An 18732-nucleotide genomic window follows, 5' to 3' on the forward strand; every position below is an offset into this window, starting at 1 on the left:
CTTATTTCCAAATTTAGTGTTTCTAAATTTGGTAAGATAGTAGAATCTGACTTTAGCCTCTTTAGTGTCTAAACTCTAAAATAATGATATAATTTTAGGAAGAAAAAATTTTGGCTTCAACTTTCTCTAACGTCGAAAATTAAGATTTATTATCTTTGGCATTGCAATAATATTTCACTTTTTTTTTTAATATATATATATATATATATATATATCTTAGCAAGATGCATTAGGAAAAAGTAGTGAAATAAAAAGCCATAATTAATGGTATAATATATGAATATCAACCAAGATGCTATGAGTATACCAATTATTTAATGCTATAAAGAGACAAAATGATCTCCTTGTGTTATAATAGGAAATGTAGTAAATTTGTAAAACCCTTTTTTGGCTATAATTATGTAAAATCAGATAATTGAAAAAATTTTCCAAGCCTTACCCACACGGTTCAAGGCATTTTCATATATATAGAAGAGTTTGTTACAATTCAAAATACAATTCAGATATACCAATTCGGATGGATATACTTCTAGCTCATCACTAAGATACAGATTCAAAAGTGATTCTACTGTATCCTAATCCTATCTCATCACAAGCCTAATTCTATCTTATCCTATTTTATTCAAAATATGATTAAGCTATACAAATTCAAATATACATCAACTGCTTTCCTCAGCAATTACAGCTGTAGCTACAACTGTATTCTTAACAAGTTAGGATATCAATTAGGCCATGATATATAATTATATTTGGCTTTAATGGTAAGGATCTCAAAGAAACCGGTTTGACTGATGCAATTTATAACAATCAAGGTATTCATTACCTTTTTTATTTTTAATGCCTATATTTAAGATCACAATTTTGGTAAGGTAATTATGTTCTATTAAAGTCTGGTTCCACCTTTCATGCAAACTAAAAACAATGGGGAACCGGTGAAACTAAGAAAGGGAAGTTCTCCTATGGTAATTTCATCATATTTGACTTGGGTGGCTGAAAATTATATGACCACCTTCAATCACTTCTTTTTTTTTCTTTTAACAAAAGGATACTTAATAGAGTAAACTCCTCTGTTATGTTTCTAAAGTTTTAAACGAGTTTATTATGTTTCTAGACTTCTAGATCTTTTTAAAAGATGTGGTAATTAAAACCATTTAACAAGATGAGAAGAAACTCATCTTACCTTAAGGCCCAAGAGCTGGACCATTCCTTTGAGGACTGCCCAAGTTGAAGGTCACAATTGTGAAGTTCTTACGTCGTCGACGACCAATCCAATCATGTGTTGCCACTGGGAGTCGTCCTTTCATTGTTGACGGCATCTTAGTGATCTTTCTATTTATTTATTATCTAGATAATAGGAGGCGTCTTGCAACCAAATCCTCAAATTAGAGGACAACATATTTGAGACCTTGGATCTAGGTTCTCTCATCATCATCCTTTTGAATAGTTGACAAGTTGTGCTTTGGTGACGATGGTGTCTTGGTAATACCTCTATCTTTCTCATCGTGGCCCCAATTTAAATTTAGATAACTTCATCGAAGAAATGGATATGTGCAGAGTAAAGAGATGATCATCGAGTATCATCCATGGGGTACTCTAAATCTGGTATTTTGGTGTTGATGATTCTCCATTGAACTGAGTGAACCCTTTGTTGTAGGAAGAGCTAGATGGCTAATCACCTTCCCACAGACGGCGCCAAACTGATGATGCCAAAATCGTCAGTTGGGTCACTCGTCCAATCCGGAACTTTAGACGATCTTGTAGGACCTGCAAGATAAAGAGAGATAGATCGAAGAGACCACCGGATTGTGCCCGATAGGGGAGCCTCCGATGCTTAAGTTAGTATCAACCCATATTTCTTGTATTCAGATAGTGTTTTGTTGTAGCTTTTGACGTACCTTAGCAAATGGACAGATTGTCCCTTTTATAGGTGACTTAGGTAGCTATTGGACATAAATGAGGGTGATTATTACCCTAATTGTAACGTTCTTTGTCTTGATGAGAGGGTTTAAGGTCTTTGATGATCGTTACTGAATGCGTTGGGCGGTTACTCATCTATCTTTGATGGCCTATTAATGACGCAACGATCGTCCATTAAGGTGGACAACCTTAATAATTTTTATGGACTCATCAAGACTATTCATAGAGTGACAGATTGTGTCGAAGTCTTGTAATTTTGCCACATTGTCCAATTTCTTTCTTGGGAAAAACTTTTGTTCAAATCTTTCATTTTCAATCATTGTAAGTCAAAAAAAGAAAAGAAAAGAAAAGTGATGAAGATTGTTCTGCATTTTTCTGCGTACATTCATGCTATGTATCTAGGGCGTGGGCTTGAGTACAATGATTTATACAAGTAATAATTTAATACTCTAAAATTACGACAACATTGTATTGATTGCTGTTATATAGTAATAGTGAGTCTCATGCCCCTTTGTCTCTCCCTTGTGTATGAGTTATTATTATTATTATAAAAATTGGTAATTGTTCCCATGGTTTTAGAAAAAAGAATGCTCAAAGAATTGAAAAAGGATTGGTTCTAGTTGTATTGGTTGAATCGGCTAGTCCAATTTGGTTTTAAAATCCATGATTGTCCCACATTGTTTAAGAGAATATGTTATGTGTAATATAACTTGACATATCATCCCTAAAAAGTTATTATGACTTTTGAGTGAAATTTGTGATGTATTTTTGTATTAAAACCACATTCACTTTCCCTTGTGTGTATGTCCATGTGTTTTTGTTTTTAAAGAAAGAAAAGAAAAGTGAATTTTATTAATTAAATTCATAGTTAAATCTACCATTTATATGAGAGTTTGGTTGTTGTACTATAATAATACATATAAATTTTTTCTTAAGAACTGTAATGATTTTTTTGATACGTACTAATTTGGATTAACTTCTAGTGACAAAATATATGTTCTTTAAATGTGAATTCCCTCAAGTGTTTAATTGTATTATTAACATTACTGATGTTATGTCAGATTAGGGGTGTGTAGCCAACTTGCCAAAATCGACCTAACCCAACCTAACCCAGTGGGTTGGGTTGGTTTTTAGGGGTTAGTGGGTTAGGTTGGGTTATGATAATTTTTTTTATTAGTAGGTATGGTTAGGTTTGGGTCATAACAATCACAAACCTGTCTAACCTAATCTAACCCACCGATATATTTAAAATATAAAATATATATCGAATATATATTTTAAAAATATTATATAATTAATAATTTTTTATTTAATCTTTTCTCCTATTCAGCTCTTCCTATATAAAACTCAATTACCTCACAAACTCTAACAATCTTATTTTTCACTTTGGCTCTCTATCGCCTCCCACTCCACTTTTATTTGTTTATAACTGAGTTGAGATACTAATTCATGTATATTTTGTTTATCACCTCAGTTGGATATATTTTATTTATAACTAAGTTGGAATACTAGTTTATATATATTTTGTTTATCAACTCAGATGACAGATGATATATTTTTTTTTTCTGCTCAATTTTATAATTATAGTAATAAAAAAATATCCAACCTATGGGTTCAATCCGACCCAACCTGATCCATATGGGTTGTGATGGATTTTTTTTAACCCATCATGATTCATAATGAGTTGGGTCAAAAAATCTCTTCAATCCAACCCATGCACATCTTACCTTAAATAGAAAATACATGGAAGACAACAAATTTTAAAGATTTGGCGCCACATTACACATGTAGTGATTAAATGTGGTGTGACAAACGAACCGGTCCAAATTACATACTAATTCAAGCAATAATTTCCCTACCTAAAATGTCCCAATACATTGCACATTGTATATATCACCATCTTCAATCTGTCTATTTGATGTCACTTCACATTTATAACATAAAGTAGTTTATAATTTGTGCATACGGACTGGAGAATTGAAGAGCAATGATTAATCTATATCATGCCATTGTTCTATAAAACAAATCGGAGAAAATGATTTATAAAAATCATAACCAAATGATATAGTAGCTTTTTTTAATTTATTTATTATTTTATTTTTAAGAACAAAAAAGGCTCTTAAGCGTGTGATCATTGACTCAACCCAATGAACTCGTAGAACTTATGGCGTGTGACGCTTTTGTATGCGTTAGGCCTATTCGCGTCATGGCATAATATTTTTGCAAAGCACACGACTCAAACTAGATAGCTACTGGACATGCAGGTGTAATCCAGTCTAAAACTTCTACCAACGCACCACACCCCAAGGGGGCAATATAATATCTTTTGGATAATCAAATTTAATTTTTTTAATATAATAATAACAATAATTAATAGGATACATATTTTGAATACCTAAAATCATATAATTTGAGACTCAATTATTCAAAAGAAGTGGGGTAACTCTACAATAATATTCGAGTGGTGGGGTTTGTCTATGTGACATAAATTTAGGAATTTCAAATTTAATCCACCACCGTCCATACTATCAATTTATGAGATTTTCAAAGAAGAAAGATACTCCAAAAAATTTAGATTTCCTCTTCCTCATTTTTTTTAATAAAATAAATAAATTATTTTCTAACATTTTTTTCCAAAAAAAAAAAAATTGGCTAAGGCCCACTTAATAAAGGTTTGGCCCAAAATGTCACTGAGCAGTGAGGAGGCAGAAATTGCAATAAAAGAAAAACAAATCCAAATAAATTCAAAAAGACAAAAAAGGAAAAAAAATGTGGGCTTCATCCACGCTAAGGCTCCCGAACATAAGACCCACACCTATCTCGTCCAATCAAAACCCATCCGAACCTGACACCAAACCAGTACCACAGGCTCGGAAACTGAAGGGAAGCGCTCGGCTGAACCGGTGGTCGAGGGCTCGCACGATTCGGTCCGGGCGAAAACTGGACCGGCCGGACCAGCAGGTCGAAGTATTGGAAGCGAAGCGTCCTCCAGTTGAAGCAACAGAGAGCGAGCTTAACTCCGTTACGAAAATTGACGGAGACGATGACGTGGAGTTGAGAGTGGGGAAGTCGATATACATGATTTCTGACGGAACTGGATGGACGGCGGAGCATTCCGTTAACGCCGCGTTGGGTCAGTTCGAACACTGCTTGGTCGATCGCGGCTGTCCTGTAAATACCCACTTGTTTTCTGGGGTAAATACGTCTTTTTCACCTACTTGAATTAGATTTGGATTTGGTTACTTCAGTTAGTTTTTGAAACCAGTAATAGTACTAGTTAGTTTATTCTGTTATGCCTTAACTGGGCCGAGCCCAAGTTACAATTGATTCAAAGTAGCTTGATTGGTTTTATATATGTACAAAGGGACACAAATTTTTATTTTATGACAATGTCATTTTCACATGGACGTGTAGTCATTGGCAACAATTTTATTATATATACCAAACACAATATTGATTAAAGGTCGTAATTAGTGTACAAAACTTCGACTTTTACTTCATTATAGTTATTATTTAGAGGCTAAATGTTATTATACACTGTTTTACCCATCCATATACACACCCACACAAAATGCACTAGCGTGTGTACAAATGTGTAAAACAATTTGTGTATAACAAATACGGCTCTTATTTATATATTTTCGTCTAGGATTGTGTTTGTTATAACAAAGACTTAGGAGCTTCACTCCTTAACCAAACTATCAGTAAACTAAGGAGCTCAACCATATAGTGCAATAGAACTTTTTCTCCAAATTGATTTAGAAGGAAATTATGCTGACTGAAACGATCATTTACGTATGCTTTTCATCACATGACATATTTAATAGTCACATGACATTAAAAACACGTGGGAATAGTATATTATCTGTCACATAGTGGGTTGAATGAAAATACTCCAAATGGTTTAGAAGAAAACTTTGTTCGTTACTCCATGTCCTCTTATTAGGAGTATTAGGTAGCCAACACTACATTAAGCTAGTTTAAGATTTTTCTTATGCCAGGATCAAGAATTTGTCTATATATGCCTCAGCTAAGCTTATCAGTTAGATTGGATTGGATTGGATTGGATTGGGTTGGATCAGGTTTAAGTTGCAAAACTTCGTTTGTTAAGCTGTTGCCTAGGACCAACGCTTTAGTGATCTTAAGGGTGATTTACATTATACAATGTATGCGATACCAATATTTGGCTTGAAACTAGGACTGATTGCAGAGTTCACTGAAAGAGTCCCCTCTGGAGCTTAAGGTTCTCCAGAGTTTACATTATGCTTTACTCACTGTCAAAACTCTTTAAAACAAACTAGGCAAAAAGCACAACTTTTGAAAAATTGTCATGTGCAATGTTTTAGCGGCATTTTGATGCAAAGCAACCAAAAGAATGCCCAAAGTTCTCTAAAAGGAGACACCTGGTCCATGAATTTTTAGAAGGGTGACAATGATGGAAGCTTTGTTGGAGTTGATTCTTGTTTATTTATTTATTTATTTTATAATTAGCATAAATAATTTTTGTAATCGTGCCATAAAATCATGATATAAATATAAATATAAATATAAATATGTGCTAAGGTGAGGGATTGATTAATGGAGCTGTACTCTCTCTCTCACTTCATTTTTCTTTTCATTTTCTCTCTTTCAACCCTAATATCTCATATCTTACAAATCAGCTAACTTAATGTAGAGTTGTAGTCGAGCTTTTTTTGTTTTTGAGGGGGGTGGTGGGGGGAGGTTGGGGAAGAAATTAGACAAGCTTTAATTCCAACACGATTAAGTTTGACCAAGTAGGTGCAGTCTCATGAACTTCAAAAAAAAAAAAAAAAAACCAACTTTAGGATGATGTGTGTGTGTGTATATATATATATTCCACATTCTCATATGGTAATTTTGTTACTTTTCTTATTCTCATGTTAAGTTCCTTGAACAAGAGCATTCTTTTGATAGTTATAATTATGAAAATTGGATTTTCAAATGGATTAAATCTCTCTATTAGAACCTAGACTGCCTAAGTTCATATATGGTAAATCTTGCATCTTGTGTTAAGGGACAAGTGAATTTATTGTCCAAAGTCTCCTGACTTGGACTGACTTTTGTGCAATGGGATCCATGCACTTGCCAGATTGAAGATGTAGATCGGTTAATGGAGATTGTTAAGCAAGCAGCCAAAGAAGGTGCAATGGTTGTGTACACTTTAGCTGACCCTTCAATGGGTGAATCTGCTAAGCAAGCCTGCCAGTTGTGGGGTATACCCTCCACAGACATACTTGGCCCAATCACAGAGGCAATTGCTGCTCATCTAGGAGTCTCACCATCGGGCCTCCCCCGCGGGGCTCCTGGCAGAACTATTCCTCTATCTGAGGAATACTTCCGTCGGATCGAAGCAATTGAATTTACCATCAAGCAAGATGATGGGGCACTACCTCAAAATCTGTACAAAGCTGACATTGTTCTTACTGGTGTATCTCGTACAGGGAAGACACCATTATCAATCTATCTGGCTCAGAAAGGGTATAAAGTGGCAAATGTCCCTATTGTAATGGGTATAGAACTTCCAAAAACTCTCTTTGAGGTAGACCCAGAGAAGGTTTTTGGTTTGACTATAAATCCTGTAATCTTGCAAGCAATCAGAAAAGCAAGAGCTAAGAGTCTGGGCTTCAACATAGAAACAAGGAGTAATTACTCGGAGATGGACTATGTTAGAGAGGAGCTGGAATTTGCTCGAAGGAATTTTGCACAAAATCCCGTCTGGCCAGTAATTGGTAAGAATTTTAATTTTCATTAACTATCTACTGGGTTTCTCTATTATTCTACATTTTGGATAAGTGAAAATTCAATTATAGATGGCATAACATATAATGAAGGCTTGAGAACATTTGACACACTGATAATTGAACTTGGATATTGTTACTTCCTACAATTGCAGAAGTGACAGGAAAAGCTATAGAAGAAACTGCAGCGGTTATATTGAGGCTATACCATGACAGGAAACACAGGTGCTCAATGCCAACAATCTCAAAGCGCTACTAAAGATGTTACATTGCTCCCAAGTAGGCAGGGAGATACTGATGTTGAAGAGTGGAGTTCATCTCATATTGCACTGCAGGGCATAAGGGTACGGTCTTCTATATATGTAGATATATAGTTAAATGAAAATATGAATTTGTACATAATATATTCATTTTTATTTTTCCCCTCTGCTTACAGCCTTAAGATTGTGTGTAATACAACTTCATAGTTGATTCGGTTGAAATCTGGACTTTTGAAATGATACCTACCAGTTTTGAAACATAAGCTTGTCACTTGATGTGCTAATTAAGAATCAGGAAAAAAGAATCGTTGCTACTGTTCATCTCACATGATTGGTTGATTAGAGCTATTACCTTCACATGTTACCTTTTCTAGAAAGCACCTAACATGTGCTTAATGAGGCTATAGTCAGATGTCAATTTGATTCTCCCCAAATCCTCCCTCCCCCCGGTCACACGGGGACTATGTCATAGAAACACCAATATATATATATATATATATATGTGTGTGTGTGTGTCTTTTTTTCTTTCTATGAAGGCATGAACTGATGAACCTACCACAAACTGTGGCCTATTGGAATTTGGAGGACCCTGCTATTCTAATCAGCCAAATTGACATCTTCTTAATCAAATGCACTTAAGTCGGTTTATTTTATTGTTAATCCTGAGTCATGGATTTGATGTTGGTGAGTCATGTTTCCTCCAGTTGTTATCCTATCCCCATGTTTTTATGTGGCAGACATTCTAAATGGAACTTTTTGGTCATTTACGGATTGATGTCCAGAAAATTAATGCTTCTAAAGTCTGTGGTGAGGCAATTCTTTCTATGGAGGGGCAGACCGGGGTAGGATTTTCTGCAAACCTCAACTAAGCAACACAAGGAGCTTGAAGAAATATAGTATATATAAATAGAAGAATATACTTTGTATTATTTGCTGTCAAACCACCTGAACATAGCTCACGTTGGGGTCTTTTTTCCACTTTTGGGGTATTGCTGATCAGTAATTTGGGTGTGTTTTCTAAAAAAAAAAAAAATCTCAGGGTAAAAGTTCTTCAAGTAAATAGGCAAAAATTTAAGAATAGTTTTGCATGTCCTATACTTTGAGTTCCCCAATTAAAATTAACTATGTGGTTGTGTTGGCTAATTACAAAACAACCATTGTTATTTCCTCTAATGACAACTAGATTCAGCCATACGGGAATTAGCCACAAGGTTGGATTTAATTGGAGAATCTAAATTACTGCATATCTGAGCCTAAGAAATTGCACCTAGTTTTGCTTATAGTGGATAGAGTTGTGACTAATTACTCTTAGGGTTTAGACAGGATGGGGTTCATGCTGTGGCCATTACTTGCAAAACTTTTCCATGTCATATCATACCAAGTGAAACTTAGTTCTGGAATATGCCCACTGACAGATGCCTGCTTTTAGCTAATAAAACTGTTGTTGCGGCTATTTTATTGTATTTATATTGCATTCATCATTGTATGTTGATTTTTGCTTACATCTTGACGCAAAAATCATTGCGTGTTGATTTTTGAACACGTGTTACCATGTCTGTCAAAGCATTTTGCTCCTGCTGTGTACTAACCACTAAAATTAAATTTTTTAATGTTCAGAAGCACTACTTCATTCTGCCCCCAAGACTTAAAAATTAGTCACAAACCATACAATAAATTGGGAAAATTATTGAGCCTCCTCAGTCCACACCACATCTACCTAAATTTTAGTCTATTCAATGCTAGACAAAGGCCTGGCTTCACTAGCACACTTTCGAAAAAAGAAAAGAAAAAAAAGAGAGTTTAAGTGCGCATGCGTGCTGGCACATACAGAAACGATTTCATCTCTTATATATATATATATATATATATATATATGTAACTGTTATTTCACTTTTTGTACCTTTGCCTACTCACATGGAAGCCACGTACAACACAAAGGGTCTATTCAAAACTAAGGAGAGCCGAAAGGGCAAACAGAATGGAAGGTATGGGCAAGAAAGTGAACAAAAAGTAAACTTTCTGATTCTCCACTAAGCCGTGCAGCGAAATAGTAATGACAAAGCAAAAACAAGTATTTTTTGATCTCTGCCATTTCCGTATTGAAAAGAAGATTCTTTGTCTTTGTCAGAATGCAGTATGTCATTGTCTCCATCTGTAAATTTTTTATGGCCCGGAGAAAAGCTCCAGAATTATCAACTTGGAGGCCATGTTAATTGAAAGTTGGTTAACTTTTGTGTATCCTCTATTTTTTCTTCTGTATCCTTCTTTCAATTCAGATTTAGTATACCCATCAAAAGAAGCCCCATATCTCCAAAATGGACCCCCCACCACAAACTGCTTGAGCCTTGAATGCTTATGTTTCTATCCTAGTTCGGGTGCCACTATCATTTCTCTTTTAAGGCTGAGCCTATTTTCCCTGCTACCAATCTGGACCATCTTCATTTGCATTGTGCTTTCCAATTGAAAGGGTGAAGTATATTAACAAAATTGTTCCCATGCTTGACCTGTCACCAAAATAAATAAACCACTAAATTCGAGGAAACAAAGCATGCCCGTTTGGCATTGCTAAAGGAAGTAGAGTTTTAACTGAAAAGCTCTGAAGCCTTTTGAGTGTTTGACAAATTACAGTGAATATTACTCTAAAGTTCTGAAATTTATAAAGTTTGTACAGTGAATGTATGTATATCCTTAAAGTTCTTTAGTGAAGTTACCAAATAAGGAAATTTCTATAAATTTTGTGGCAGTGCTACTAGTACCAGACAGGGCAGAAAGTCTGAATAGAGAGCTGCAGAAATTGTAGACTTACAGGGTGGCAAAGAGGAAAAGAACCCTTTTAGGATCAAGCAGCCATGGAGAGCGCCTGAAACTATTTCTCCTCGAAATGCCTCTGCTTTCGGTGGGAGTGCTGATGTTGCAGGTGTTGATAGTGATCTGATGATGAACTTGTGGGCTGCTGCAATTATCCATGGTCCCTACTGCCACCATACTGGACTTTTCAGGCGTGCTAGGCCCTACCATAGAAACTGGCGGTTAATAATTTCATCTCCAATAAGCATATAGAATATATTTGTCAAGAATATCTTCAACACCTAATTGCCAATAATGGATTTGCACATGCTTCCAAGAAATGTATGCCAACAGCAAGCAGTGATAATCTGTCATTTGTACTTGCCAAACTAAAGAAATGCAAAAGGACCCAGATGCACCTTAGTTCCAAATTCATTTGCTCTACACAGTACAATGACCTAGCATTCAACACATCACTTTCATAATTGTAATCTACTCACTACATTGACCTCGTGACAATCATATAAGAGTGAGTTGGCTTTACATTATCAAAGGCGCAAGATTTCAAGCTAATTTTCTTTTTTTGATAGATACAATAAGATTTAAACATATGGCATTAATTTTATGTTAATTGATCTCTATTAATTATTATCAAGCTAAGCTCCAATTAGTTTATTTGGTCATAGATAAAATTTTTTATCAATTAAGCTAATTGAAATCCAATAGTTTGAACTAATTTTTCAACCCTTCTCATAGATCATAGATGGGAAAAAAAAAAAAAAAAAAATCCTAATTGACCAAGAGTGTCTTTACTCTTTACCGTTATTCAAGGAGTAAAAGTAGGTGAAAAATCAGCAAAGATAGATACCAAATTCCCCCCCACCCCCAACCAAAAAAAGAAAAAGCACACTAATTCATGTAAGTTGACAATTTATTGAGGAGACAAGCAATTGTGAGCCACCAACCTCGGAGGGCAGCAGGTACAGGTAGGTAATGATCTTTATCAGAAATATGTTACATCTATGCCACTTACCTAAATCTTAGAATTCAAGTTTATTCGTCTATATTTGAACCAATGATCCAAACTTCAGAGGGTTAAAAACAAATAGAACTATAAATATAGGGACAATAGAAGAGTTGGAAATGGACAAATCAAATTCATCAAACCAGTCCCTACAATAATAATGTTGAGTTGAGTTCACTTTTGTATTGGTATAGGCAATGATACCTCTGGGTGAGGATGTGGCAACACCATTATCTCTATCGTTTGAAGTAGCAATTGAACCAATCTTTTTATCAACAACACGCTGTGAGCCTTTTCTTGAATGACTTCTCTGCAACTTTTATCATCCATAAGAACATGTCAAAACAAAAGAAAAGTCATTGATAATCATCCTTATCCAGGCAGATTAGCAAGGTAAATAAAGCTACCCTTAAAAAAATTAGGATAATGATACTAAGTTTATTTGTTTACTTTTGTTCATGTATATTTGAAAAAAGTACAATGGAAATGATGGCAGATAGTAACCACTAACTAACTACCACCTGAGAAAGACATTCGATTATAATTGTGTCTAATGCTAATAGGTCTTATCTCAGACATGTTGATTGTTTCCTACATTTGAAGATTCTCAATAACAATTAAGAAATTAACAATTACCAAAACAAATAAAAAAGAGAGAGAAAATGGTTTTACTTAAAATACACGAAAGCCAAAAGAAAATTTGCAACGTGGGCTATCGGGTCAACCAAAATGAAAATTAGTCCACATAAGAAAAAAGAAAAGAAAGAAGAATAAGAAAAACTTACTGTGATTCTTGAATTTGCTGTATTATCTTTATTGGTGGGATGAGAGAAGCTATCCATGTCAATAACAAAGTTATCTGATTTATCTGCGGTGTATTGAAAACCGTTTATATGATCTGAAACCGAGATTTTCTGGCTACCCATTTTCTCTTCTGAGCCACAATCCTCACAAGAATTACTCATTTCCTGTGAACAAACCCAACAACCCAGAAAATATATTAATATACAGAGAGAGAGAGAGAGAGAGAGAGAGAGAAATGGATAAATAAAAAAAAGATAATTTGCGATACCCAATGAAACAGTTACAACAAAGAAAATGGTGACGACAATTTTTCATTTTCTAAAACAAACTAATGCTCACCAACTATGGATTTTCCGCCATATCCGTCACTTTCTTGGTAAAAGAAAGTCGAGGAAGAAGGAAAAGGCAAATAGAGTTGTTGAACAAGTTGATTCTACAGCGTTACCGTGTCGTGTCGAATAGGGAAATAGCTATGGTTACTACTTGATTGGAGGATTAAAAATAAAAAGGACCCCATTAACAACGAGTCAAAGCTTAAATTTACAAATTCATAGTAATACATAACAAAGAAAAAACAAAAAAGAAAAATAAACCTTTTTTTTTCTTCTTCTTCTTCTTGTTGTTCTTCAACTTATCCGATTGGTTGGTTGAAAGTTTCAAACTTTAAACCAAGAAAGGATCAAAAGCGCTAAGACAAGCTCTTATTCTTGTTCATCAACCTGTTGTCGTACAAATAAGAAAAAAACAAGGTCAATAAAACAAAAACGTCTATTATGTTTTTGTATTTTTACATTAGAAAACGTTGTACATAAAACTGACCTGTGAACCAGCCTGTTTTTTTTTTTTTTTTCTCTGATTTGGAAGATGATTGTTGTGAATTTTGCAGAGGAAGAGAGATAGGAAATGAAAAAAAGAGTCTGCGATTTTTTGATGATGAAGATAAAAAGTGAGAGAGAATGATGATTTGATGTGGGTTGTGGTGGAGCTAATAGAAACACTGGGAATCGGAATTTTCTGTGGCTTTTTATATGGTAATGAATGTGTTGTTTACTTGTTTTTATGCATCTTTGTAACGTTCGCTAACTTTTTTCTCAGGAAAAATAATAAAATAATAATAAAACGTTCTTTTTTATATTTTAATATTGTGTTGTTTGTGGGTGGAGATCACATACAGATGGCCCATGGTAAGCATTCTAGGCCTCTTTATGCTTTTTATTTTTATTTTAAATTAGGGGCAACACCAACAGCCCCCTAAATTAATAAAAGCCATAAATTGCACCTTTGCAGAGAATTGTCCTCAATTTATTCCTTAAATTAATACAAGTTATATATTGATTTTAACACGACATGTTTATTAAATAGGTAAATAACAATGAAACTCACATAATATATTTAATAAACATGTTGTGTTAGGGTTGATAGTTGATACAGCTTGATATGACCCATTTAATTATTAAGTCCGGTTAACATGCCTACCTAACATAAATAACTTGAATTCTCAAAAAAAAAAAAAAAAAACACAAAAATAACTTGTTTCAAGCAATTCTCATATATATTTTAGCACATATACAATACAACTAGATTCCGAACAAAATATTGAACATTTAAAATATAATTATAACCATAAATTTAGAAAAAAATAACAAAGGTAATAGTTGTCATTCCTTAAAATAAAATTACAAGTTCAAAAGTCATTTGGTTAATAGTTGTTCAAGTTGAATGGCAAATTGATATAATGACTCTCAGTTAAAAGGGTCAAACAAGTTGAAATGTGTTTAACTTGAATTGACACAATTATTAAGTGATTCTTGTTGACCTTAATCTGACATGAACCTGCTAAGGTTTAACCCTAACTTGTTAATTTCGTATTGTGTCAGTGTTATGTTCGCAAATCATGTCAGATATTGTCACCTATATATTTTGTGTTTCTTTTATATATATACATGAGTTGGGTTTAAGTTATATTTGGTGTAACTTTAAGCAATATTACAACACTTAATATTTTTTAATTAAATGTAAATTTTGACAAATCCACAATTAGATTACATTATCTTCGTATATTTTCCATACTTGCAAATTTTCAAGGTGATTAAAGATTAATAGTCATGTCCTCAAACAAATGTAAAAATTCAAGTTTTTGTAGTTTAAAATAATTCATAAAAGATGAGTTTATTGATCGAATGGTAAATAACATTCAATTGACATGAAAATTAGCATGAATATTAAGAACATATAGAACATGTAATTCAACGGTGAGATTTTCAAAATATGAATTCTATAATAAGTACTTAGGTGGTGTAAAGCAATCTTACACAACGTAAATAATAATTATGCAAAAAAATTGAAATGTGAAATTGATTTTTTGGTTAGAATTTCATAAACACAATGAGTTTTTCTTTATTTATTTTTTTATATGTGTTTTGATTTTATACTTGCATATACATTTTGTACATGTAATTAGTAATTACTATTTTATAATAAAATAATTTAATAATTTGATAGGATCAATGCTATATGGATTACTGATAATTTGATTTGGAGAACAAATAAACGATTTATATGCTTAGCTTAAAAAATACTCCCTCCGTTCTACTTTTTTTTTTATCATGTCTGAAAAGTCAAACTTTTTAAAAGAACATCATTTATTTTCTTGTCTACATTTTAAAAATGTATAAGTTTCCAAAATTACCCTTAAAAAAATTTATCAAAAAATTGAATTAGTAAATTAATAGGGGTATAATAGGAATATTAATAAATTAATGACTTTTATTTTTAGAAACAGGACAATATTTTGGGATATCTTAAAATGAAATAGAGGACAAAAAAAGTGGGACAGAGGGAATAATAATGATAACAAAAGAATTAGGAAAAAATATTGGGGTATAAGATAGAAACTTTTATAATGAGGTTGTTGATTAGAATTTATTGTTGGATCTTATTAACGGGTAACTTTAGGAGATTTGTTAATGGATCATTTTAGAAAAAAATTAATACATTTTTTAAGAAAAATATAAAATGCGGTTAAGAAAATTTGAATTATTTGAATGGATTTCATACCCCACTAAGATATTGGAGATGTATATGAGTGAAGAATACAAACCTTTAACATAAATTCAGTCATTTCATGAATCATGATGCATCGTTCTCTATATATGTGGGAAGATTTTCAATGTCTCAGGTACCAAAAAGAATGACAGAGACAACCAAATTTCGTGGATTGGTTGTGTAATAGACTAAATGTGTGGGCATTCCCATTCCCATTCCCATTGGGTGTTTACATTAGAGGGTTAGCGTGTGTCTATGACTATTAGTATATTACTCTGCAATAATGAGTTAATGACCCTGTACTCTAAACGTGTTGTTTGAAAGACACCGCGTCTACGTTGTGCCCTACTTCCCATTGGTTGAAACATTTGAGAATTGCCTCTTGCACCTACAATTCTAGATGTATAATAGACTTACACCTGGCAAGAGCGACTTATGCAAATGGCAAAAATAGTATTTGCGGCGATAATTACCAAGGAGTTATCCTCAATATATTACTTCGCTTTCCAAAAAATGAGTAGAATTTAGCCCTCGAGAATTATTAATAAGAATGAGTATAATATAAATAAAGTTTTTGATAGTTGAATAAGAGGTTTAGAGTTTAATTCCTGTCTATACCAAAAATTGATAGGTTGCGAGTGTTTGTGTTACATCTATTTTTAGAAACAAACATAAAAACGCATTACAAACTCTACTCGAAAGCTATAATCAATTTACTTTACTTAAAATGGAGTCTTCCACACCCAATGCAACCGCCAATATTGTAGCCAAAATGCTCCAAAATATAGACCATAAAATATTACAACATTTGAATCCTAGAAGGGGCATAAATAAGCAGCAGATTAATCATTAGAATTGCAAGTTCCACTAACAAGAAGCCAACAAAATAAAATTGAATATGGATAAAAAAAAAAAAAACTAATTAATTAAACAGCCGAAAGCCTATATATGAATAAACATAATACAAGAACAGCTTCATGAAGAGAATGATAGGCAACTTATATAATTAAATAGTACTAGATAAACATGAAAGGCACATGAAGTGCAAATGAAGTGGCGCATCTCTTGGAATTAGTGTTTTCTTTTTCTTCCTCCAATTCCTGTTCTTCGTCTGTGCCGTGGAAAGACTTTGTGATCATCATGTCTTTTTTTTCTCTATCAAATTAATTAAACAATTGATGATTCATCAAGTCTTTTCTCCATCAGATTGATCAATCAATTATTAATAAAGCAGTCTAGTTTCAAATAGATGAAGTGATGGCACATGTTTAACAACTAATGATTATTTATATGACCCAAAAAAAAAGAGTCGTCTATGTATAACCTCTCTCTCTCTTGCAGATTATTTTTTGAGGGTCAAAAACAGATAATCACACTCTCAGTCTCCTTCAAAGACACTCAGGACCAAGTCAGAGATGGAAGAGATTAGTGGCAACAAGGGCGGAGCTAGAACTTAAATATTGAGGGGCCCAAAATAATAACCGATTAAAGCATAAAAATTAATAACAAATGTAAGAAGATTATATAGAAAATACACAAAAACTTTGGGGAGCTATGCACATATTTATTGCAAAATTTAACCAAATATGAAAGTAAAAATTGAGTTCTTTGAAAGTTTGACCCATGAGAGTAATACATGGGTGTGACTCTATCCATTGGGGGGGGGGGGGGGGGGGGGGTAGGACATGTCATATTGAATTTTGTATTTGTGACATTGTGCATATACTTGGTGGCTCCAAGAATTTCTTTAAGGGTGATCATTAAAAAACTTAAATTTAATGCAATTAAAAAAAAAAAAAACTGAATATATTGATATCGCAAAAAAAAAAAAAAAAAAAAAAAAAAAAAAAACAAACAAACAAACAAACGCACACACAAAAAACACAAGCAATCATTAAATTACTGATTTCCCCATTCAATTACTAACATATTACCTAAATAAGTAATAATATAAACACCAATAAAAGAAGTAACAATATAAACAAAATGCTTTAAAAAAAAAAAATGTATATCACATAAATCCAACAAATTCGACTAAAAACCAAAGCAAGCACTAACAAACTAGTTATTTGAAAAATGTGCATTTTTATTTAAAAAAATAGTGATTTTAAAATATGCCCTTTAAAATAAATTTAAAAAAAATCACAATTAAATGTTTGATTCGCGCTTTTAGGCTAATTTTTTTGTTTGGGCAATTTTTTAGAAGTGCTATATTCATAACATTTTTGCAATACTTTTACAACAAAGCTTTGATAGTAAGTTTTTACTGATTCTAATTTAAATTTACCATTGAAATTATTTTTTTGTTCACCAGTAACAACCTGCTACTTTGTATTTATTATAAAAGTGTTGTGAAAATATTATGAACATAACATTTTTCGTAATTTTTTTGTTCAACATTCAATGAACTAAAATTTTGAAGAGGTTGAATTGTATTTTTAATGGGCTCATTTTTATTTAGGGTGGTCAAGTTTTTTTATTTTATTAAAGGGTGGTCAATGACTTACATTAATTTAAAATTCAATTTTTTAAAAAAATATTTTTTTTAAAAAAATTTCAGGTCAGGGTGGTCACATGACCACCCTGAGTTAGGGATGGCAATGGGGCGGGGCGGGGCTGAAGGATGGGGTCTTCGCCCCCGCCCTGCATAGATTTTTCTTACCCCATCCTCGCCCCGCCCCGCCCCGCCTCGCATGACGAGAAAAATTTCTTGCCCCATCCCCGCCCCTTAGGGCCCTGCGACGCCCCGCCCTACCCCGTAAAACTTTATTTCTTGTTAATTTTCCCTACAACTATTACCATTTTTTCAAATAAAATGACATGTTTCAATAATAACCATATACTTGAACCTAATAAATGTTATAAATTACTAAGTAGTGTGCATTATTTTTTTTTGACTTCGAAGATAGAATTATATTGAAAAAAGGGACTAAAGCCCAAAAACTTACAGAAAGCGAGGATACTAGCAGACAGCAGCCCTCCAAAAAATAAAATAAAATAAAATAAAGTAATTGATTGTGTCCAAACAAAGAAAAACTATAAGAAGTATTGGTTGTCTTTTTTTCCTACGCATGTTTAAAAACTAGCACACTCAGGTCCTCCCATTTTGTGACTATTTCATAGAGAATATGAGACA

At 33.2% G+C, this 18732-nt stretch overlaps 2 protein-coding genes across 5 annotated transcripts; one reads left to right on the forward strand and one right to left on the reverse strand.

The window, feature by feature from the left end:
* Positions 1–4652: 4652 nt before the first annotated feature.
* On the forward strand, positions 4653–11242 carry LOC126727190 (probable pyruvate, phosphate dikinase regulatory protein, chloroplastic). 3 transcript variants are annotated; one of them, XR_007656175.1, is made up of 4 exons: positions 4653–5112; positions 7028–7667; positions 7832–8020; positions 10681–11242. XR_007656175.1 is itself a non-coding variant. In XM_050432738.1 (3 exons), exons 1-3 carry the CDS (start codon positions 4687–4689, stop codon positions 7933–7935), a joined length of 1170 nt encoding a protein of 389 aa, XP_050288695.1. In that variant the 5' UTR covers positions 4653–4686; the 3' UTR covers positions 7936–8250. The 3 variants fall into 3 exon arrangements, 1 of the variants encoding a protein (XP_050288695.1); XR_007656176.1 differs by lacking the exon at positions 10681–11242 and adding an exon at positions 8674–10199; XM_050432738.1 differs by lacking the exon at positions 10681–11242 and having other exon boundaries at positions 7832–8250.
* Positions 10214–13588, reverse strand: LOC126727191 (uncharacterized). 2 transcript variants are annotated; one of them, XM_050432741.1, is made up of 6 exons: positions 13371–13588; positions 13145–13270; positions 12533–12715; positions 11952–12063; positions 10743–10947; positions 10214–10440 (listed from the first exon to the last, which is right to left on the reverse strand). In XM_050432741.1, the coding sequence occupies exons 3-6, from the start codon at positions 12710–12712 to the stop codon at positions 10356–10358; spliced, it is 582 nt and encodes a 193-aa protein (XP_050288698.1). In that variant the 5' UTR covers positions 12713–12715; positions 13145–13270; positions 13371–13588; the 3' UTR covers positions 10214–10355. The 2 variants fall into 2 exon arrangements, with proteins under 2 accessions (XP_050288698.1, XP_050288696.1); XM_050432739.1 differs by lacking the exons at positions 13145–13270; positions 13371–13588 and adding an exon at positions 12891–13126.
* Positions 13589–18732: the final 5144 nt, after the last annotated feature.

Source organism: Quercus robur, chromosome 5 (assembly GCF_932294415.1).
Source record: "Quercus robur chromosome 5, dhQueRobu3.1, whole genome shotgun sequence".
Lineage (NCBI taxonomy): Eukaryota > Viridiplantae > Streptophyta > Magnoliopsida > Fagales > Fagaceae > Quercus > Quercus robur.